Source organism: Mauremys mutica, chromosome 2, assembly GCF_020497125.1.
Source record: "Mauremys mutica isolate MM-2020 ecotype Southern chromosome 2, ASM2049712v1, whole genome shotgun sequence".
NCBI classification, from domain to species: Eukaryota; Metazoa; Chordata; order Testudines; family Geoemydidae; genus Mauremys; species Mauremys mutica.
In genome coordinates this window covers 54,867,690-54,891,249 of record NC_059073.1, presented here as the reverse complement: position 1 = coordinate 54,891,249, position 23,560 = coordinate 54,867,690, and the positions used below count along the sequence as shown (strand labels likewise).

At 45.9% G+C, this 23,560-nt stretch overlaps 1 protein-coding gene across 1 annotated transcript in view; it reads left to right on the top strand.

Annotated features, from left to right (window-relative positions):
• Window positions 1-12,379: 12,379 nt before the first annotated feature.
• The window catches only part of STMN2 (stathmin 2), a 62,058-nt gene continuing 50,877 nt past the window's right edge, over window positions 12,380-23,560 (top strand). The window contains exon 1 of the mRNA XM_045005560.1: window positions 12,380-12,615. Coding sequence (XP_044861495.1) covers window positions 12,597-12,615 — 19 coding nt within the window. The 5' untranslated portion in view covers window positions 12,380-12,596. The remainder of the gene's footprint in view (window positions 12,616-23,560) is intronic.

Sequence of the window (23,560 nt, the reverse complement as noted above, 5' to 3'; positions counted from 1 at the left end):
TCTGATCAGGGTGATACCCTAGCCAGGGCACAAGGAGACCATGAAGGTGATTTAAGTGTGTTACCTACTGACAGTTTGACAACTTGTAGCAAGAAGGAAAAGATTCCTGAACTTGTTCATGGCCAAGGGAAGGAGACTGCTTCTGACCTGTTATCTAGAAAGTCTGTAGGTGTGCCTAAAAGGGGATTGTGTAGAAATCCGCCTGTTGGGCCTGAGGTAAGTCTAAGTGTAAGTGAGACCCAGAAAGCGGCTGTGGTTGCTCAGGGAAGTGTTCCTGTAGAGCAAGCCCTAGGTAAAGAGGGGAAGGGCAACATTTCTGTGAGGGGTGAATTGCTGCTTAAAGAAGCTCCTAGGGAAAGGAATCCTCATGGTAGCCTGTGCGAGCAGTTTACTGCAACTGAAGGGTGTAAAAGTGATGTAATCAAGGAAGTTTCAGTTCCTAACAGCCAGAAATTTTCTGTTGTAAATGGATCCACTGACTTTCCTTTTGAGAGATCCAGTGTGGGCAGCTTTGAAAAGGTCTCAGGTGAAGTAAAAGCTGTTAAGGAAGTTGAGCAGCCCTATAACCACGAGGCTGTGTGTGGCCAGCTTGTTGGGGAGACGATGGTGTTGGGACAGGAATGTCTCCATTCTGATTCTGTGAGTGAGCAGTCTGTGCTTCAGGGTCTGAGGACAGATTCAGTTACTGGTGTTTCAAAGCAGAACAGTTTTATGGCTGAATGCTTGAGGAGGCAGGGGAGAGCAAGCCAGCTCTCACCCTCAGACCCTTTGGATTGGTGTGATGTCTCTGTAAGACAAAGTCCAGCCTTGAAATCCATAGCAGCTAAGAAGTCAAAAGCTAGTGTCTGTGTTAATGTGAATTACTTGGCTGGCAGGGAGAAGAAAGAATTGCTAATAGCTGTTAGCACAGAGGGCCCACCCCATCAGCCAGTGAATTCTGTTAAGCAAGAGAATTCAGGGTTTAATCCTGAAGGACAAGAAGGAAAGAGAAGACTGAATTTTGCAAAGGGAAGCCACAGGTTAACCCTAAAATGCCCAAACTCCAATGGTATTGAGCCAAGGGTGGGGCATGACAAACATGATTGTAAATGGACCCTTGCAATGAATGTGTTGTTATTGTTAATGCTAATTTTTGTAACTAATGTGTTGCTATTGCCAAGAACTGTAACAATGTACAATGTGCCTAATCTTTTGGAAAATCCCTTGAACATGTTGGAAGGAATACATGAAAACACACTTTATGTTAAAGGGCCTTGCTATACTGATGTTTCACAGTTAATGCCTGGAAACAGTATTGGAATTTTTCACAGGGGAAAATACATTCCAGACCTGATGTGCTGTATGAAAGGGGAAACTGAGGCACACTACCATATTGCTTTCATGGCTAAATGCCAAGATTCCTGTACTATGAACATCCTCAATATCTACATTGGTTTAATGTTAATTGGGTTCAAAACATTGGCCAGAGCTGGTATGGATAAAGTAGCTGTTTTCTTTAGCTCTTGGCAAGATCACATGAAACATACAGAAACCATGCTGCAAAAGCTAACCAAGTTGTACCTTAAGTTTGTAAAGAGATTCATTCATGTTACTGAACATGACTTTGATAAACCATTTCTGTTATACGCTGGTACGGCCTCTAGCCCAACACTAGCTGTAGTGAGGCAAACCCAAGGAAGGGGGGCTCTTGGGATGCAGTCAGCGATGTTTTGTCATCCCTTCCTGCATCAATTTTGCGTTGGGGGTGTGACGTTATTGATATAAATGGGGACCATATAGAACATGGGTTGCAACCAAGGTCCTGTAGTGGCACCAAATCCTAAGTAAAGGGGGTCATATAAGGTGTCTAAGACCAGGTTCTGGGTTGCTGGTTATGATTATGCTGTCTGTATGTCTGTGTATCATTTTGTAGTTGAAGTTATAAGTATTGGCTCTGTAATGTCTATATTTTGTTTTATGCTCTGCCTCTGGGAAGTGTCCCAGACGAGCCGATGTCAGCCCTGCATAGCTGGCTTGATGGCCCATTAAAGGGCCATCAGCTACACAATTGACCCATGGAGAGAAGGCAGACACGCCTTGTGACTCAGCAAAGTATGCAGGGACTGGCCCATGTGACTCCAGACTCCATATTTTTGCTGTAAGTTTCCACCGTGAGGACAAAGGGAGTCTTACACCTGGAAAAGTCTATATAAGGCTGATGCATCATCTCCATCTTGTCTTCAATCCTGCTTCTGACCTCTGGAAGGACTTTGCTACAAACTGAAGCTCTGCACAAAGGACTGTTGACCCATCCCAGCGGGGGATGTTCCAGGGACTTAATCTGAACCTGCAGTTTACTCCAGCACTGCTGCAAGCCTGAACTAAGAACTTTGCCATTACTGTATGTAATTGATTTCATTTAACCAATTCTAGCTCTCATCTCTACCTTTTTCCCTTTATAAATAAACCTTTAGATTTTAGATTCTAAAGGATTGGCATCAGCGTGATTTGTGGGTAAGATCTGATGTGTATATTGACCTGGGTCTGGGGCTTGGTCCTTTGGGACTGAGAGAACCTTTTTCTTTTATTGGGGTGTTGGTTTTCATAACCATTTATCCCCAGGACGAGTGCACTGGTGGTGATGCTGGGAGACTGGAGTGTCTAAGGAAATTGCTTGTGTGACTTGTGGTTAGCCAGTGGGGTGAGACCGAAGTCCTTTTTGTCTGGCTGGTTTGGTTTGCCTTAGAGGTGGAAAAACCCCAGCCTAGGGCTGTAACTGCCCTGTTTGAGCAATTGGTCCTGATTTGGCACTCTCAGTTGGGTCCCGCCAGAATCGCTCCGTCACAGTCTGTTAGTCTATAAGGTGCCACAGGACTCTTTGCTGCTTTTACAGATCCAGACTAACATGGCTACGCCCCTGATACTGGAGTAGAAGTGTTATTTACCCCTTCATATAACACAAGAACCAGGGTCACCCAATGACATTATTTCTTCACACAAGGCCAAAAGTACAGCTGAGTTCAAAAAAGGATTAGATAAGTTTATGAAGGATAAGTTCATCAATGGCTATTTGCAACCCCACCTCTTGGGGCCCCTAAATCTCTGACTGCCCAAAGTTGGGACTTCATGACAAGGGATGGATCACCCAATAATTGCCCTGCCCTGTTCATTCCCTCTGAAGCATTTGGCACTGTCAGAAGACAGGATACTGGGCTAGATGGACCATTGGTCTGACCCATTCTTATGTTCTTATACCCCTGAGGTCTAGTCTGCATTTTTCTGTAAAAGATGGCCTTCAATGTTCTACTGTCAGGCATATGGACCACATGATGACAACATCTCAGCTGCACTCTCAATATAAAAGTTTCAATGCCTTTGATGTTGCAGCACTCAAGGACCTCATTTTTGGAACCAAATATTGCCATTTAGTTCCCATTATCTGTCACAGACATCACAGATGGAATTGGTCCACAGTTTTATGTGGCATCGATAAGTAGATCATTTATTGCAGCCATAGAGCAGTGTGGTGATGACAACAGCATGGTAAACATCAATTTTTGTTTGCAATTTGAAACCATGCTTGTTCCAGAGACAACACTGAGGTTTTCCAAAGGCATCACTGGCTGTACCAATGCGCTTCATATTGTCATTGTCAATCATTGCATCTTGAGAAATGACACTGTCTAGGTAGCAAACCTTGCCAACAATCTTGAGTGGTTTATTATCAATGGACACAAGTGGAGTAGTTGCAGTACTTCTTCTTTAGTCTGCTTTAGTCTTTACCCGTCTTCTTTAGTCTGCTCATTAAGCCAAAATGTTTTGCTGCACACTCAAAGCAGTCAGTGAATGTCCCTGAGGTTATGGGCCAATAAAGCACAATCATCAGCAATTTGCTAATAATTGTCTTCATAACTCTTGTCATCACATGCTGATGATGCAGCCTCAAGACACCTTCGTCCATACAATGCTGCATACGACTGCCACAGTCAATGTCTCTGAATGCATCGATTAGAACAGCTGCAACATGATGCTAAAAAATGCTGGAGCAAGAACACAGCCTTGCTGGTGAGAGAAAAGAGAACTGAGAAGCAGCCTTGGTCAAGGACACAAACCTGTGATAATTAATTAATAATGATTTTCTGAGATCAGGTAGACATAAAAACCATGAAGAGCGAATTATTGGTTGGGGTTGTCAAAGAGCATGGAAGTATCCAAAGGTAAATGTAAGATGTTCTAAATGAGGCCTAACACATTTTCTACTAGAGAAGCCTATTAGACTGTATAAAAGTCTTCCAAAAGTAAATAGTGGGAGTCCCAGATTTGGAGTTATTTAAACTAGGTGAGGCAAAACTCTGAAGCATATACCATACGGAATCACCCAGCACTGGCAGAACAATGGATAGGATGCCCTAATATAAATCTTTTCCATTTCTTAGCACTTCTCTAGCACCAATATTCTTCAAAGTTCTGTGTAAATATTTATCCTCTCAACACTACCCAGAGGCACGATTATTATTATTGCAGCTGGGGAAACTGAAGAAAAAGATTCAAAGACTTGGCCAAGATCACAGAAGGACCAGTGCTCCTCCTTCAGCCCATGCCTTGCCAACCATTTGGAGGTAATTAAGGGGATAAGATCAGTGCCCTGGCCTGCTGCTCCTGCGTTGCGAGGAAACAGGGCAACCCCGCCAGCCGCTGCCCAGAAGCCCACTCCAGTCCCCGGGCCAGTGGACCAGGGCCCCGTCGTCGGGACGGCACCTACCGCAGCAGGAAACATCAACTGACCCCCTGCCAGCAGGAGACCTGTCACATCTTCCCAGGTCGCCCGGAAGCTCTCCGAGCTGAGACGTCTCAGTGCCTCCTCGACACCCGACCAGCGTGACTCCGTCCCAAGAAGGACCAGTGCCCCACCGCGCATGGCCACCCGAGATCCTGCCTCCAGCGGAACTGATGTCATCCCTCAGACCACCCTGCGAGCACCAATTGCAAGAAGAGCCAACATGACCCCTCAGCCCATACTGCGAACCCCACCTGCCGGGGGAGCGAGGACCACCCCCCAGACCGCTTCACAAACTCTTACCGTCAGAGGAGCCACCGCCACGACCAGACCACAGCACCAGACCCCCATCGTCAGATGGACCGGCACAGCCCCAAAATACACCGGACCGGACCTTGCCGCCAGAAGGTTACACGCTCATACAGCACCCCCCCAGATGACAGCCGCACACAGAAATCCGGGCGACACCCCCGCACCCACCAACCTGAACCAGGTCCCACCAACAACCAGCAACGATGCCATCCCACCAGAGACTATGCCTCGGGAACCAACTGAAAGGGCCCCTGAGCCGCAAGAGGGACAACACATGGACCACGCGACAAACTCACTGCCCATGCTGACCGAAGAACCTGAGGACCAGCAGCTGACAGTTAGACCAGCCACGTCTTGGCAGGCCGCCTGGATCAAGGAGCTCCAAGCGGCAGCCTCCTTTGAGGAATTCGACCCGCTCATAGACAGGCTCACCCGCGAGCTGTCTGCGGAGATTGCCTCCAGGGGGACACAGAACCAGGAGACCACCCGGCCCGCCCTCAGACGGCCCATCCCGAACTGCGACGCCAACACCAGAGGTGCTGGAAGGAGGAACGCCAGCCGCCACTATGACCCGGCAGCGGCCTCAAGGATCCAGAAGCTGTACCGAACTAACCGCCTCAAGGCCATAAGAGAAGTCCTTGACAGGCCCCTGTCCTACTGCATGATTCCGCCCGAGCGCCTCTACAACTACTTCCACGGAGTGTTCAGCGGCGTGCCCAGAAACGACGCACAGCGCCCGGAGTGCCTCCGCCCCCTACCCCACGTTACCAATGTAGACGACCTGGAGGCCGACTTCATGCCTAAAGAGGTGACGGCCAGACTCTCCAGAACCAAGAACACGGCACCTGGAAAAGACGGCATCCCCTACAGCCTCCTCAAGAAACATGACCCCGGCTGCCTCGTGCTCTCCAGCATCTTTAACTTGTGCAGATGATTTGGTCGGTCTCCCACCTCCTGGAAGAAGGCCTTGAATGTCCTGATCCACAAGAAGGGCGAACGAGATGACCCCAATAACTGGAGACCCATCTCCCTCTGCTCTACAATGTACAAACTGTACGCCAGCTGCCTGGCAACCAGGATTACGGAATGGGTGACAACCGGGGGAGCCATCAGCCCGGCCCAGAAGGGCTTCATGCCGTCGGAGGGGTGCTATGAGCACAACTTCTTGCTCCAGACCGTTATTCAGATGACCAGGAGGGCGCGGAAGCAGTGCATGGTTGCGTGGCTCGACCTGGCCAATGCCTTCGGGTCCATCCCCCACCACCACATCTTCAACACACTCCAGGAGTTCGGGATACCGGAGACCTTCCTTCGCCTGATTCGGGAACTCTATGAGGGCTGCAGCACCACCATCCGCTTGGTGGAAGGGGAGACCAACGAGATACCGATCCACAGTGGCGTGAAGCAGGGCTGCCCCCCTCAGTCCGATAGTCTTTAACCTCGCCATGGAGCCGCTCCTGCGGGCGATCTCCGACGTCACTGACGGCTTCAACCTGCACGGCGAGAGGGTGAGCGTCTTGGCCTACGCGGACGACCTGGTCCTGATCACGGACGACCCTGAGAGGCTCCAGATCATGCTTGACACCATCGTGAGAGCCGCGGACTGGACGGGACTCCGCTTTAACGCCAAGAAGTGCGTGTCCCTCCACATTGATGGGAGCAAGAGGGACTCAGTGCTGACAATGGAGTTCCTTATCCAGGGCGAGTCCGTCATTCCCCTGGCAGAGGGGCAGGCGTACCAGCACCTCAGCACGCCGATGGGCTTCCGTGTCCGGCAGACCTCCGAGGACACCATCCGGGAGATCCTGCAGGATGCCGCCAAGATCGACGCATCCCTGCTGGCACCATGGCAGAAAATCAACGTCCTCAACACCTTCCTGATCCCCCACATCGCCTTCATCCTGAGAGGATCCGCCGTGGCAAAGGTGCCCTTCAATAAGGCGGACAACACCTTCCGGCGGCTGGTCAAGAAATGGCTGTCCCTACCCCAGAGAGCCAGCAACGAGCTCGTGTACATCGCGCACAGACACGGTGGCGCCAACGTCCCCTGCATGGGAGACCTGTGTGACAATTCGGTCATCATGCACGCCTTCCGCCTCCTGATGTGCCCGGACGCCAAAGTGAAGAACGTCGCGACGACTGCCCTGCGCACCGCCACCATGAAGCGAATCAGCAGAGCTCCCTCCAACTGAGAGGTAGCCACCTTCCTGAGCGGCTCCCATCGCTGTGGTCCCGCACCTGCAATGCCATGCGCCGACTAGGGAAGCGACTGGGCTGCCGCTGGGAGTGGAGCGAGGAACGGCAGGAGCTGGGAGTTCTGGTGCCCCGGATTGGGACGGACGGCAACACCATTGTCACCCCCGGAGCCAGAGGCGTGCTGGAGAGGTCCCTGAAGGCTGTCATCCACGCGCTCTACGTGGACACCCTGCGGAAAAAGCTGGACCAGGGTAAGGCCTTCGAGGTGACTAGCAAGTGGGACTCCAACAACACTTTCTCCCCGCGGGCAGCTTCACCCGATTCGCTGACTGGCGGTTCATACACTGCGCCCAGCTGAATTGCATCCCTCTCAATGGAGCCGTCCACCACAGGAACCGGGACAAGCGCTGCAGGAGATGCGGGTACGTCGCCGAGACCTTGTTCCACGTCCTGTGCAGCTGCAAGCCCCACGCCCGTGCTGGCAGCTCCGCCACAACGCCATCCAGGACCGCCTAGCGAAGGCCATCGACCCGGGCCTGGGAGAGATCGCCGTCAACCGCACCGTCCCCGGCACCGACAGCCCGCTGTGCCCGGACATTGTCGTCATGGACGAGGATCGGAAAAAGATCATCCTCGTCGACGTGACAATCCTGTTCAAGAATAGGACCCCGGCCTTCCGCGAGGCCCGAGCCCGCAAACTCGAAAAGTACGCTCCCCTGGCCGACACCCTGCGGACAAAGGGCTATGAGGTATACACTGACACTCTGATTGTCAGGGCCCTGGGCGCCTGGGACCCCTGTAATGAACACGTACTGAGGACCTGCGGGGTAGGCCGTCGCTACGCGTGGCTCATGCGACGTCTAATGGTCTCGGACACTATCCGGTGGTCCCGGGACATTTATACAGAGCACATCACAGGCCACCGCCAATACCGAGAGTGAGCCGGCGTGACTTCGCGCACACACAATGAGGAAGAGACCTGAAGACTTCCTCTGTCGGACCTTATCCCCTGAACCCACCGAACGGAACTGAACGCCACCATATGAGGGTCATCCTATCCTCATTACTTGGCCCACTTATTTATGATTACCTGTAATTCCTGTATGAGTGATGTACCCTCACTACTTGCTGACTACCTTGATTCATCCACCTTAAACCCCCCCATTGGGGATACTGCAGAGTGTATGTGTTATGCGCTATCCAATGTCAAAATACTAACATCCCCCTATACTCTGTATGGTACCCCCGATGACTATTAACTGAATTTTCAATACTCTGTATCATTTATTTTTAAACATTTTCTAATAAAATTTTAAATCTGTTCTTATCAGTTTAATATCTGATATGTTCTCTATCTGAGAGCTTTATATTAAATAATTACAATGTGCATTCAGAAATCAAGATGCAGGCATAGTTTCAAACAGCACACACATATACTGCAACATCAAACAAGAGCTTTAGAAATCCACATCCTTTGGCCTACATATGAGGGAAACTTCCCCTGACAGAGAAGGACAAGCTTGGCTTTGCTAGGAAAATCCCATTTTCCTCTAAAATTCATGTTGCACTCACCAAATGATATATGGCGTGTCTGACCACTTACTCCCCAGCAATAATTGTCTTGTCAAGTGCTGGAGGTGACATTGATTGTCAAGTAATTTCTTGGGCCAGTTTCTCCGCAGAGAAATCTCTCTAAGGCCCAGTGCCCCTCCCCCTGTCCTCTGGGGAGATCCAGCTTTTCTTCACGTGCCTGACAGCACAATAAGGGGACCTGCTATTCTGCAACATGTATTGGCTCAGAAATAGAAAGGGGGGAGAAAGCTGAGGTGAGAAAACCTTCCCCGATTTGGCTCAGGTCTCCTCATCTATCCCTGCCAGGTGGGGGGCGGGGAGCGGGCCGGCAGGGGCTGGCTCTGAGCTCTCGCTCTCTCCCCTGATGGTGGCCGGAGAAGAAAAGACACGAGCAGCCCCACTCTCGGACAGACGCAGGAGTGTCAGTGATTCCGCCGGTTCAGGCAGCCTGTACAGCTAACCATCAGCTGCACGATTCAGAGACTCCTTTGCAAATCCCGGCGGGGGTCGCTCTCTTCTGGGAGTGGCGCGGGGGGAAGCTTTGGGGTGGGGTGGACCAGGGGCAGCAGACAGTGTCCCCCGGGTGTGTCAATTGCAGCCTGGAGCCACTACGCGGCGGTGGGAGGGGGCTGCCTGGAAGGAGAAGCAGCTTCCAAACCGCACGGTAACAAGCCAGCGGCAATCGGAAGCTCGCTGCTGTCCTTGGCAGGAGGACTGTAAGAAAAAGCCTCCGCCCGAAGCCCAGACACTGGCAGTTCCTCTTAGAAGCCATTAACCTTCCGTTCTCCCCTTACAAACGAGAACTCCCCTCCCTCCTGCTCTGCTGGGTGACCCAGCTGCTCTGCTTTAAAAACAAAACACCTCTTCTGGAGGTGGGCAAGGCTATTGCAAAACGGAAGCGGGGCTTGTTTTCCGACGCTGTGCAGAGATCCCAGGGGGTGCTAGGTGCTGCATGCCATGGGCAGTTCATGAGAGTCAGGGTGCAGCAGGGAAATGCAGCCCTTGCACCCCAGCTGAGCATTGGAGACAACCCCCCGGGCTCCCTGCTGCGGCCAGAGAGCTGAGAGCGGCTGGATGCCCTGGCTGGGGGGCGGGAGGCGGTTGCATGCTTATCCCAGCAGGCATGTGACCTAGGGGGTGCCTAGCTATTACTTATTACTTATTACTTATTAATTATTATTATTATAACAATGACAATAGGAAGAAGCAAATCCAGATTTATCCGGGCCCCGTATTCAGCATCGGCTGCTCTGGGGCTGTCTGCGCTGTGGTGACACCTGCCCTTTTGGGGCAGGAGCAGCTAACCAGTGTATGGATCTGCAGAGCCTCCTGCCTTTTCCCCCCACCCCCTTTGATGCCGCGGGTCGGAACTGCGCTGGTTTTAGTTGTGTCTGTAATGGGCGGGGGGATACGAGAGGCTATTGCACAATCCTTTCGAGGCCTAGGGAAGTTTCAGCACCCAGGAGAGCTCCAGCCTCCTTCCTGGGAAAGGGGTTTATATAGGAAACAGCTCGTTGGTGGCCCAGATGAAGGCCTCGAAGAATACAAAATAAGCCCCTGTAGACTAGAACTAGACACAGCTGCATTAGTACTGCGGGGGGAGGGGGGGAGACCTGCCCTGGGGGAAGTTAAAGTGGGAGTCTCTGGCTTTCCGGCTAGGTCCCTCCATGAAGTTCCAGCACCTTTCCCTACTCCAGGCTCAGGAGCAGCAACCGCGGGCAAACCCATCCCTGCTCCTCCTCACCCCAGCAGCACCCCTAATTTCACTCACGACCCGCCCCTACCAATTCTTCCCACCTCCCAAACCCGCCACCCTGCCTTTTAAATTCCTCAACCCACCTCATCACGGAAAAGATGGCCCTCTGACCCAACCTTTGCACTCACAAAGGATGGTTGGCCGTGGGAGCCACTTTCCTACCGTGTGTGATTGAGTAGTCCTGGGTCGGGCACTCTGGGTACTAAGCTCGTCTCCACATCCCAGCAAGCTACCTACTCTTCCCAACGTCAGTAGGCTAATAGACTAAAGCTGTCTTGACAGCTCACCTCAAACAGCCCTGACGCTGCAATATGTCCAAGCTGAGGAGTTTATATACAACCCACACCCTTCAGCCTGTATTTCTCCGCTTGTAGGAGGGTTCTTCTTCCCCAACCTACTTCCAGTCTTCTGCTCTCATTAACAAAAAAACAACCACCCTGCAGATCGAAACTGACAAACACAAGGACCAGGGGAAAAGTGGCCACAGCCTCACCTCACCCTCTGGGCCTCGCTCCCGGATGCTGCATTTATTAGCATAATCAACCGCGCTGGATAAATGACACCGGACTATTGTCCAGCACAAGAACACCACTAAGCTGTGGCAAATGTGATAGTGAACCGTACATCTGGAGGGAGGAGAAGAGGACTGTTGGCCCAAGCACGTTCTGGAAGCCTATCATCGCAATGGAGAGAGAGAGAGAGATCTTGGAATGGCCCCATGGTCCTTCCACCCCCAAATTCGTTACCCCAACTAGAAATTTTCCAGATGCCTACATCTATGTGTGCCAGTGCTGTAATACTTACCACTGTTATGCTGGGTATTGCTGAGGATACATAAATGTAGTAAAGGATGATGGGACACTATCCGCCACTTAACCCCATGCCATGCTTTATACACTGCCTACACCTGGACTGTGACTTTCTCCCAACTAGAACATATTTTCGGGTTACACCGTATTTCCATCCATAGCTTCAGATCACTACCCAGACTTCTCTTAAATTGTTTCCAGACACATCACTGGCTTTCCCCTGAATACAATGAAGGAAAACGTTTCCCCACCTCGATTACTTATTTTTCTCCCTCTCCCTTGCCCACAAAACAGGTTTTTCTTCATCATGCTCCAAAACTGATAAATACCTTATAATTTCTCAAGCCCCGGGCAATCCTCTTTCAGGTGATGTTTTTGAGCATTCACTCATATTCCACCTTCTTTTACCAAGGAGATTTCCATTGTTGTTTTGATGGTACATCAAAGAGGTGGCTAGTGCGATAATGAAATAATATGGAGACAGCTTTGCATTTTCTAGAGCACTTTGCAAACATTAATTAGTATCCCTGCCATCCTGTAGGTTTTACCACTGAATGCATAATTGATGGACGAGTCTGGGAAACATAAAAGAAATACTGAAAAGCAAGAACTTGCAGTATAAGCGTGTGTGTGTTGCAACAGCCAATATACAGTAATGCAATGTACAGAGGTAAAATACTGTAAACTACTGTTATTGCTGAAACGGCTCAGAAAACCCCTGAATTATTTTCCCCCTTTGTCATATCGGTGTTAAATTGTGTTAAAAATGCCTGTGTGCATATTTTCCAGGTAGCAACAGGAGAGCTTTCAACCCCAATAGGCTTTTCATGTAAGACATAAAACATTTGACATGGACTGTACTATTAAAACTAAAAAGAGGGGGGGAGAGACACTCAAGGACGGATTTCCATTTCAAACTCCATTCTAGCACTTTGTACTCCAGCACCACTGGTGGATCAATATTTAATGCTTGGGGATTCTAGCTCCGCAGGAGTCATGTCAGGGGACCTCTAGAGCCAATCTGCTTGGGTAGAGGAGTGATAATTATTCATGGGCTCCTGCCTCTTGCTCCTTCTCTTGCACAGCCCCACGCTGCTGACTCAGTGCCTTATTCAGTCTTCTCTCTCCCTCTCCACTGCTGTAGCTGGACCCCTTTGCCTTCACAGCCTCTGAGAATCTGCACATCCATCCCACCATGGCTAAAACAGCAATGGGTAAGAAATCGCATCTCTTTTTCTTCAGCCAATGCAACAGCCACTATATCCTAGGACCACCGGCTGTCCTGGGTACTCCCTTAAGAGGCCTTAATGTTTAGAAAAAGCCGAGACAATGTTAAATCTTTTTGTTTAATTTTTTTTTTAAATAAAAAAGCAGGGAGGAGGGTTGGGAGCCCGGGGCTCTTTGGAAGTCTTAGCCTGAGATCTGATGGCAGATTGCTCTTGGGTGATTAAGGCAAATAAGTTGCACACTCATTTCAAGGAGATTTATTTGGTTTTAAAGAGAGTTTTTTGTGAGTGGCACCAAAAAAAAGTGCCCTTACCTATTCTGAAATGTGGTATGTGTGTGGTTTTATAAAGCCCCTTATCGCCAGGTCTCAAGATATTGCTCGCTCTTCATTTCAGCTATTTCTTGGAGATTATGTGTTGAAAGCAAAACACTTGCACAGTGAAACTGATCAGTTTCGTGGCTGAAAAGGAAAGACACCTTCATCTCCCCCAGCGACGGGCTTTAGAGAGAGACTTTTCTCTTTCGCTAATTCGATACATAACCCGATCGCCTTGCAGAGAACAGGTCCGCCCTTTGTTTTAAGGAGGGAGGGGGTGGGGTGGGGTGGGGTGGGGCTGGGGGTGACATTGGGTTTCTTTGTGTAACGCTGTGCACCGCTGTTCCTGGGGAGAGGGCACCTGCAGCGCTTAGCGCCACAGGCTCCAGCAGCCCAGCACAATGCAGGCAGACAGACCCCACCCATACGGCTGCTGCAGCTGTCTCCTCCCAGGCACGCCCAGGGAGCCCGCGCCCTGTCACCTCCCCGGTCCCCTTAGACATTAAGCAGTGGGGAGGAGGGAGGGCTAGCAACGCAAAGGCTGTGTGCACAGCACCAGGAGAACAAACCCAAACGGCTTTTGAAAGAGCCACCTCGTCCTTGCTCTGCAGCCTGGACTCTTGTAGCCCCGCAGTCTGACTGCACACAGAAAAGTAGGCCATTGGCTAATAAAGGTTTCCTCCTACCAGGATATTTTTTTCTAGATAACGCAGCAGCTTCTCTCCCCACGCCACGTCCTGTTTTGTCGGGAGTGACAGGCTTGTCTTTTTTACTTTGTCCCACTAGAGCGAACGCAAACTGTATGTGTGGACTCAGCAGCCCCGCCCCATCCATCCCCACTCACTCATTCCAGGTCTGGGTGTAGTTAACGTGCGTGGCTTTGCCTAATCTCTCATTCCCTTTGGTATCTGAGAAGCAAAAAAGGCGAGATGTCCAATGATTGCCGAGGCTCGGAGCCATGGTGGCGGTTTTATTTAACCTTCTGGGGAATCGCCCCTGTCTAGGGTTAAAATTAAGAGGCACAAGCAAGACATCCTCCCCCGACTCCTTTTGTTTCACTGACTGCGGTTAACTGCTTTGTGGTGCAAATGGGTGGAAATAGAGGTTGCAGTGGAGGGTGTGGAAAGGGGCGAAATGCATTAGCCAGCAGACCAGTCTTTTAAAGGATCTCCAGATCATCAAATTCCTTTCTGCTTCCTTTGGAAAGGGGAAAAATGTGGATGATACCTTAGAAATCAAAGAGTTTCAAAATACTTCCCTATCAAACACCCTCTACCCCAAGTTCACAACAGCCACCCAGAATAAGGAAAGCAAGGTTTAAACGCCTTTATCTGGCCCTCAGAGAAAAAAAAAAAAACACAAGCCCATGTACTCACTACTGAATCACTGTGGCAATAATAATCCTGTTTCATTCTTGATCATTTGTCCAAAGTTAACATGAATCCTCCAGACATTAGTTCTACATTTAAAAACAACACTGGGATTCTCTTTCTTTGATCTGAGAAATAATCCCTGGGGGGTGGAAACCATTCTAAGCTGGCAATGTCACCTGTAGGGAAAAGGCATGGGACAGCTGTAGATGCAAACAGACTGAGACGGGAGCTGTGGGAGTCTGGCCAGCCCTGCAGTGCTGAGCAAGCCATCCCCTCCCCATTGCAGCAAGCTGGTAATCAGTATTGATAATTTGTAGTCAGTTGGAGACTGATCACTGCAGAAGGCCCCTGTTAGGAATTCTGTCCCCATAGAAGAAAGGGCTCTTCAGTCTTTGATTAATGATCTGGGCTTTCTTCAAATATAAAGGTTTCTGCAGCTGGGAGGTGGTTGAAATCATTAGATTTACCCAGAGACTGACTGACTAAATCTTCCCAGCCTGCCTATTAATTAGGTCCTGATTAGCAAGCCTCTTTGCTCTCCCAAAGATATACAGCTACATATTTTTTAAAACTTATTTAAAATATTAATTGCATTGAAGAGTTGTTTTTTTAACTATTTGATTAAGGATTAAATCGTTTCTTTCTATAAACTCCCCAAAGGAGTAATGGCTCTATTGTCTACTTCTCTAGTCTTTACTTTTACAGAGATTTGACTTTAGTAGGCACTTCAAGTCCTAAAATATAACAGGACCTTTTTGTCTATTCCAAGGGCTTGATTCTACAGAAAAGTAATGAAAAAGGAATGTGTTTCCTTCAGAAAATAAGCTTTAGTTTTACCTGAAAAAAAGGGTTATTTACAATCTTGCAACTCTCCAGTTGCTGTTAAATAAGCCACATTGCTTCTGGACCAGCACATGAAGCTTTTACTCACTTGTCCATTGAGGGGAATCACAGTGGTTTAATTAATTTCCTACTGTACACTGTATTATTACACAGCACGAAAGGGCTAGATCATGTCAGCACCGGAGTCAATAGCAAAACTCTCATCAACTTCAGTTGTGCAGGATCAGGCTCCCCATAATGCTTATGGCCCCAGTCCAGCAAAGTACTTAATCACATGCCTAATTTTAAGCATGTGAATAGTCCTATTGACTTCAATGGAACTAAACGTGCTCTTACAGATAGGCATTTGCTTAATATTCTGCAATGCTAAAGTAACACAGGGCCTAACTCTGAACTCCTTACTCAAGCAAAATTTCCTTTAGACTTCAACAGAAATTTCATCAGAATGAAAAACCAAGGCCTCAATATGCTTTTATTATTGGCCAATTAGGTTTCAGTTGTTTTTGTTCTGTATGTGTGCGCGTTATTCACTAGATTTCATATAACCTGACTGCACATAGGATTGCCATTTCTTTTAATTTTACCCTAAATCTTCTGAGCGTCTGTACAGTATGTGCCTCAGGTGGCACGTGACCAGGATTCATCTCCGTATTTGGTCCACTGGTTGGATCACTATCTTCCCTGGCTTGAGCCGGGTACTGATGGGCAGTGCAACGTGAACACTGATCCATGCCCCCCTTTACTCTAAATGATACATAACTTTTGACATTTTGTTCCAAATAAAATCTGAATATATTCGATGTGTTTATTTGTTTACCCACAATTCATTATATACATCTGAATGACCAGAGTGGAGGAGACACCAGAGAAATAATGGGCTATCCATATCCCACAGTTCTTCTGGCATCCTGGTAATGGGAGGTTGAAGCTCAGGTGGTGTGTAATTTCATTAGAACTCAGAAATGAGTCTGAAAAGATTAACCTAGTTTCCCTATGTTATGTCTTGTACATTTAAAGGCTATTTTAACATGAAAACATGTTCAGACAAAAATCTTACACAAAACTATCCTTCTATCCCGGTCCTCCTATCTGCTTAATTTTAATAAGATTCTGTCTAAGAGAAATACACTGACAAATTGTAAATAATACTTTATTATTATTCAGTTTGATTTCAAAATTGTAATGAAGGGTGACAGGAAGGGTGGGCAGGATTATGACGCTCAACCAATCGTACTTTAGCTAATTTGCATATTTCAGTACTATTGATTAAAATGCTATAAAAGTGGTTCAGAGTTTTTCTTCTTTAAAAAAAACCTCTGATTAGCTATGGACTCAGAGTTGGATAGACATCCTGAAGAATATATAATAACTGTTAAATATGTGTTCCCCAAATACCGGCATATAGCATTATTACTATACCCAGTAAATAAATATAGATGTGAAGCTATTAATCTGCATATTGTTATTTAATGTAACTGTTTATAATATTTTAATAACTAAGGGTTTGATCCTACAAAGTGTTGAGCACTGTGGCCCTCAGCCAGCAAATCACTTAAGTGGGTGCTTAACTCTAAGCATGAGTAGTTCTATTTATGTCAATGGGACTATTTATGTGTTTAAACTTAAATATGTGTTTAAGTACCATGCTGGACTAGAGCCAAAAATATGTTCCTGTCCATTATTATGCATCTTCAGATTGTACAAACCTACTAAACCTCCAGGTTTTTCCTTCTTATAAAAGTGAATCCAACTTTTTAATAACCTTTAATGTCAGAAAATTAAAATTTAATATTCAAAGTATCAGACCAAGTCAATGGGAAATTACCTTTAAATGGTAATAAAAATAAGAGAGCCTAGGGTACAGTGAAGTTAATAAGAGTTTTGCCTGAATTGGGCAGGAACAGATCCTATGATTCTAAACTTTTGTTGAAGTCCAGCATTAGTAATACTTTCAGGTTTTATTATTATCAGGATCAAATTAGTGGAGATTTTTTGGTCACCAAAAATCTGCTGCCAAACACTAGTCATTAGAGAAATGAAGACTTCATAATATTTATATTCACTTCCTGTTTTTAAAAAGTAGGAGAGTCTTACTGTTCACGAAAATTCAGTTGCCAATTTAAAAAAAACCCAGCTCATATAGTCAAGAAATTACTGGGTTTCATACTACCTGACAGCACTTCTTCACCTGCCACCTGATGCTTCCTGGCATGAGTGTGACCTCATATATTATATCATCTTATGCATGACATCACATAATTTTCTGAGCAAATAAACACAAAATACAAAAGAGTGAAAACTTCTAAGATGTCCATCCATTCCCCAGCTTTTATACCAAAGGCTTTTCATTCATTTATATATAATTCACTTATATCAATTATGGCAATTACCATCTTTTTCCATCAACAACTAATTTAGGATTTCATTTTTTGCTCACTTCCTTGTGTTTGCAATTTAATGGTACATTTCACTAGATTTTGTTTTACATAGATATTCTTTATTATTAAATAATGACTGCATCGATAGCTATAGTGCGAAGCTGCTAGAATATAATTATTTTCCTATAGTAATCAGCCTCTAGGTGCCTTAAAATTGACACCCAGAAATTGAGTAATCCAAATTTAGTAAACACACTAGAAAATATTTTTCCTAAGTGACCTGCCAAAGACCAAACAGCACATTAGTGGTAGATCCACAGTTAGAACCCAGGAAAACTGAGATCTGACCACTAGGCAATTAACCTCTGGAATCAAAGAGCCCAGATAGGATTATCTTTTCACACAGAGGTACCCCCCAAAGCCCCTTGAATGATGAGCATTTTGCCTCCTTACCTAAATTATCAGTCTTCAGTATTTTGAATACTGACATTCCCAGAAGCTCTGCCTCCAAAAGCAATGCTTCCTGAAAGAGCAAACATCACATCATCAGTCAGTGTTACAGGCTATTTCTGTGATATCTGTCTCCATAAAAACTAAAGCCAACTGCTCATACAAATAATACTATAAAGAAAAACTGTTCTCCTGCTATTATCCAATGTTATATATGTAAAAGACTGACTGAGGAGCTCTCTCACCCCTTAGCGAGTATCTTCAAAAACTCATGAAAGGTGGGAGAGATTCCAGAGGACTTGAAGAGGGCAATTATAGTGGCAATCTATAAAAAGGGGAATAAGGACAACTCTGGGAATTGTAGGCCAGTCAGCTTAACTTCAATACCCAGAAAAATAGTGGAGCAAATAATCAACCAATCAATTTCCAAACACCTGGAAGATACTAATGTGATAAGTAACAGTCAACATGGATTTGTCAAGAATAAATCATGTCAAACCAACTTAATAGCTTTCTTTGAGAGGGTAACAAGCCTTGTGGACACGGGGAAGCGGTAGATGTGGTATGTCTTGATTTTAGTAAGGCTTTTGATACTGTCTCTCATGACCTTCTCATAAACAAGCTAGGGAAATACAACCTAGATGGAGCTACTATAAAGTGAGTGCATAACTGGTTGGAAAACCATTCCCAAATAGTAATCATCAGTGGTTCACAGTCAAGCATATCAAGTAGAGTGCTGTACGGATTGGTCCTGAGTCTGGTTCAGTTCAATACCTTAATAAATTATTTAGATAATGTATAAAGTTTGCAGATGATACCAAATTGGGAGATGTTGCAAGTGCTTAGGAGGTTAGGATTAAAATTCAAAATTACCTGGACAAACTGGAGAAATTGTCTGAAATAAACAGGATGAAATTCAATACCGACAAATGTAAAGTACTCCACTTAGAAAGGAACAATGAATTGCACACATACAATATGGGAAATGATTGCCTAGGAAGGAGTACTGAAGAAAGGGATCTGGGGTTTATAATGGATCACAAGTTAAATATGACTCAATAGTGTAACACTGTAGCAAAAAGAGCAAACATCATTCTGGGATGGATTAGCGGGAGTGTTATAAGCAAGACACGAGAAGTAATTCTTCCTCTCTACTCTGTGATGATAAGATCTCAGCTGCAGTATTGTGTCCAGTTCTGGGTGCCACATTTCAGGAAAGATATGAACAAATTGGAGAAAATCCAGAGAAGAGCAACAAAAATGATTAAAGGTCTGGAAAATATGATCTATGAGGAAAGATTGAAAATATTGGGTTTATTTAGCCTGTAGAAGAGAAGATTGAGGGGGGACATGATAACAGTTTTCAAGTACATAAAATGTTACAAGGAGGAGGATGAAAAATTATTCTTGTTAATCTCTGAGGACAGGACAAGAAGAAGTGGGCTTAAATTGCAGCAAGGGAGGTTTAGGTTGGACATTAGGAAAAACTTCCTGTCGGGGTAGTTAAGCCCTGGAACACATTGCCTAGGGAGTTGTGGAATCTCCATCATTGGAGATTTTTAAGAGCAAGTTAGACAAACACCCGTCAGGGATTGTATAGATAATACTTAGTCCTGCCATGAGTGCAGTGAACTGGATTAGATGACCTTTCAAGGTCCCTTCCAGTCCTATGATTCTAGTATAAAGAACATGTATTCTACTACTGTATCAATGAAATGGATGGCTGAGGATTCAGCCTGGGGGATGTGGACTCTCCAAACTAAGGACCAGACCCTGCACCCATGGGAGTCAGTTGGCGCTCTGCTACTGAACTCAACATGAGCAGGATTGAGTCTTGCCCTCAGGTGCATGGGGCCACTGACACCAGGTAGTTGCTTTCACAGGATCTGCTGCAATTCATACACACATATCTGAGGGTAGGACTGAGCCCTAAGGCTCCGTATTCCTTTGATACTGCCTAAGCTGTTGTTCTTTCTTTGATTTATAAGCAATGCTAATCCTAGAGCAAGTATCCCTCTCTTGATAGACAGGTGCCAACATTTTCACATTTCCGTGTCTACTGTCATGTCCCCAAATCCATATTTAAGAACCTACAAAATAGTGGCCTGATTTTAAGAGATACTGAGCACCCACAACTCACCCTGGAGTTAATGGGAGTTATAATTACTCAGCATCTTTGAATCTCAGGACAATTTTATTTAGATGCCTGTATATGGATCTAGGAGCCTAACTATAGGAACCCATCTTGGAAAATGGTGATCTGTTGAAACAGAATGTACTTCAAAATGTTGTGTGTCTGAGCAGTATCCAGCATGCATATCTGTATGCTTTCCCTTTCCTGTCTGCAATCTGATAATAATATTAGTTAATGAGTGAAAGTAAATGTAAGCTACCCTTACAGGCCTGTGCAATTAAACTGGTACATAGAATTAACATCAAGTATTAGGCTTTAATGAACAATTTTTTTCATTGTTATCACTCTAATCTCTGGCATGTATATATATAATAAATAATTATTCGAATGTGAAGAATCTGTAATTACAATAAACTTACTTTGCAGAGAAAGGGTGGCCTTGTGGTTAAGCCACATAACTGTGAGTCACAGGACCTGGGTTTAGTTCTCAGTTCTGCCACAGACATCTTGTTTAAGTTGCTTAATTGCTTTGTGTCTCCATTTCCTCATCAAAAAGATGGGGATAGCGCTATTCATTTACCTCTGAGATGTGATGTGAAATTCAATTTCGTAAGGCATGGAAGAGCTTTGAGATCCTCTGATGTTATACAAGTTTAAAAAACAAAACAAAAATAACCCCAGTGATCAGATCAAGGAATATGGCAACTTCCTTCCTGAAGCTATATTAGTGTTATATTTCCTAAAGGGGTCTTTAAAATCTTTAGGATAGCTTGTACTTGAAAAATTATACCTCTCTCTATCTCTCTATGTATATACTAAAAGACTCGTTCGTGTTAATATATAAATTTAGTACTTCTATATACATTTCCAGCGGTGACCCCATGGCTATCGCTTTTCATCTCAACCCGATTTTCCACCCTTTCTAAATTTCTTTAAAAAATAAAATGTCCTTTTGGCCTAAGATTTCTCAATGTACACTTATTCTATTCCTCTTCCTATGTACACCGGACCCATTCCTGCAGTTCTTACTCTGACAAAACTCCCATAAGGATCTAATGTTATTATTGGGAGTTATTACTTACATTTAAATTACAGAAACACCGACAGACCCCAGCCAGGTCAGAGCTCCAGTAAATGACACTCTGCCTGATAAGGACTCGGCATTGCAGTACCCAACATGCATGCATGAAAGCACGAAATCTGTGTATCCCCCAAGGAAATATTTAAAATTAAAATGTAATACATGAATCGGATCCTATTACAGGGGTGGCCAAACTCTGGCTCACGAGCCACATGTGGCTCTTTTACCATTAAAGTGCAGCTCACAATCCCCCTTTTCCGCCCCTCCCCTTCTCCGCCTACCAGACTGGGGAGGGTGGAGCTCAGGACCTCTGCCTTGCAGTGGGGTGGTGGGGTAGGAGCCTCTGTTCATTGGAGAGGGGGGTCTAAGGGCTTCAGCCCTGCGGGACGCACCTGCTGGGGCTCAGGGCTTCAGCCGCAGTGGGGCTGAAGCCCCGACCTGTGGCTCCTGGCACGTGTGCATCGGCTCTCAAACTTCTGAAGACCGAGAGATGTGGCTCGGAGGGCCAGTAAGTTTGGCCACCCCTTCCCTATTAATTCTCAAAGAGATTTTGTGGCAGTGACATTTGCAACCCATTTTTATTAGTCCTCATTAAAGATCACAAGCAGCTATTTTGTGTGTATTTGTTTTCCTCAAACCTTTCATATGAGCAGAAAGATGAATTGACACCATTCAGCATTTTCATAGTCACTGGAAAAACAGTTTCTCTCTAGGTACTCACATTGGAATAAGACACTACGCAGAAGTCTGCACGTGACACTCCAAAGATTACATTGAAAAGGTGCAACACAAAAGATTGCATTTCTAATTGAATAGATACCTTTAGATATTTTTTTATTTGCTGTCAAGATTGCAGTCTGATAGTTTGCAGTATCATAGTCTCTAGGTATATGTAGGTAATTACAACCCACAGTCACTGTGGTTTATAAAGTGATCCTTCCGCATTTATTGAAGACCTAAATGTTTCCAAGGAGAATGACTTTTTTGCCAGGAAAGCAAGATGCTACATTTAAAAAATTAATAAATGCAATATTAATAATTCATTCTTGGAAAACATTAATAGTATGATATTCATTTTAAATCTGAATGTAATTAGGGATTCAAGCTACTCCCTAATGAAGTGGGATTCAGTTTATTCACTAGTAAAATTTCAGGAAGGCCAGGAGCTTATTTGGTGAACTTTAATGTGCAGTAAACTCGTAGCATAAATGGCTTTGCCCTCTAGTGGCAGGAGGCCTGAATAGTAAATATACGAGTGAGAGTCACATGCAGTGAAGATACTGTGAGTGCTGTACAAATGTACTACCTATACATCTTGTTAATGGTGCACCAGAATTTTAAACCACAAAGCCCTGGGCATCTCTTACACAAAGAATATACTGTCAAGATGTGAGTGATGTTTGAACAACAACCTAAAAAAATGCCCAGCCACTGAACACAAGACAATGCACAAAACAGTTAAAGTAAGTCTGCAAGAAAATGTTTTAATATAGTAGTATATTAAAAAACAACAATAAAAAAAATCAAACCTACTTTCAATGTTGTTTTCGGATGTCATTACCTAGGGTTTAAAAAAAAAAAAAGAACACTGAAAAAACAGCTCCATTCAGGTTCTAGAAAGAAGTTCATGGTCACAGATGCTTCTGTCCTTGTACCCCGAAGCATGACCCCGTCTTTTCATCCTCTTCAATTTATCCCTATTCTGGTCCTCTCCTGATTCTTCATCCCAGTCTCTTTGCCCAACCAGTTCCAGACTTCCCCACAAAGCTCCCCATCTGAGTCCCAGTCCCTCTCTTACCTCAGCCCCCAGTTATAGTCTGTATCTCAGACTTCCCATCCTAGTCTCTTTGCCCCAATCTGCTTGTCCAGCCAATGTGTCTCAGCCAAATCCATCGTCCCATCTCACTCTTTCCACACTCCTCAGCTGACTCCCACTGCCCTCGTTTTCCTTCACCAGTTCCCAGTCATTCTCCCTATTACTAGCTCCCAGTCCCCATCTCCTCGCTTCGCCCTCCTCACCAGGATGCTCTTTGTCCAAATCTGCTCTGTCTGCTGCCACTTAGGTCCAGCTATTGTTTCATTTCATTTTCATTTTAGGAAGGCTGCTTCCACCCCCTTCATGCTGGCTGGGTGCCAGCAAGGGGAGATGAGAACACAAGATAGCCTCTCTGCACTCAGTTCCTGAGCTTGACACTACAGAGTCCCGCAGCAGCTGGGAGGAGCTGTGCAGAAAAGTCTTGCTTGGTCCCTGCAGCCCTGGGATGGAGAATGCTCAGTACATGGAATTGTCAGAGAATTTAGCCAAATGCGAACACATTTCTACCCAGCATGTGTGGAGACTGAGATGAGATTTTTCA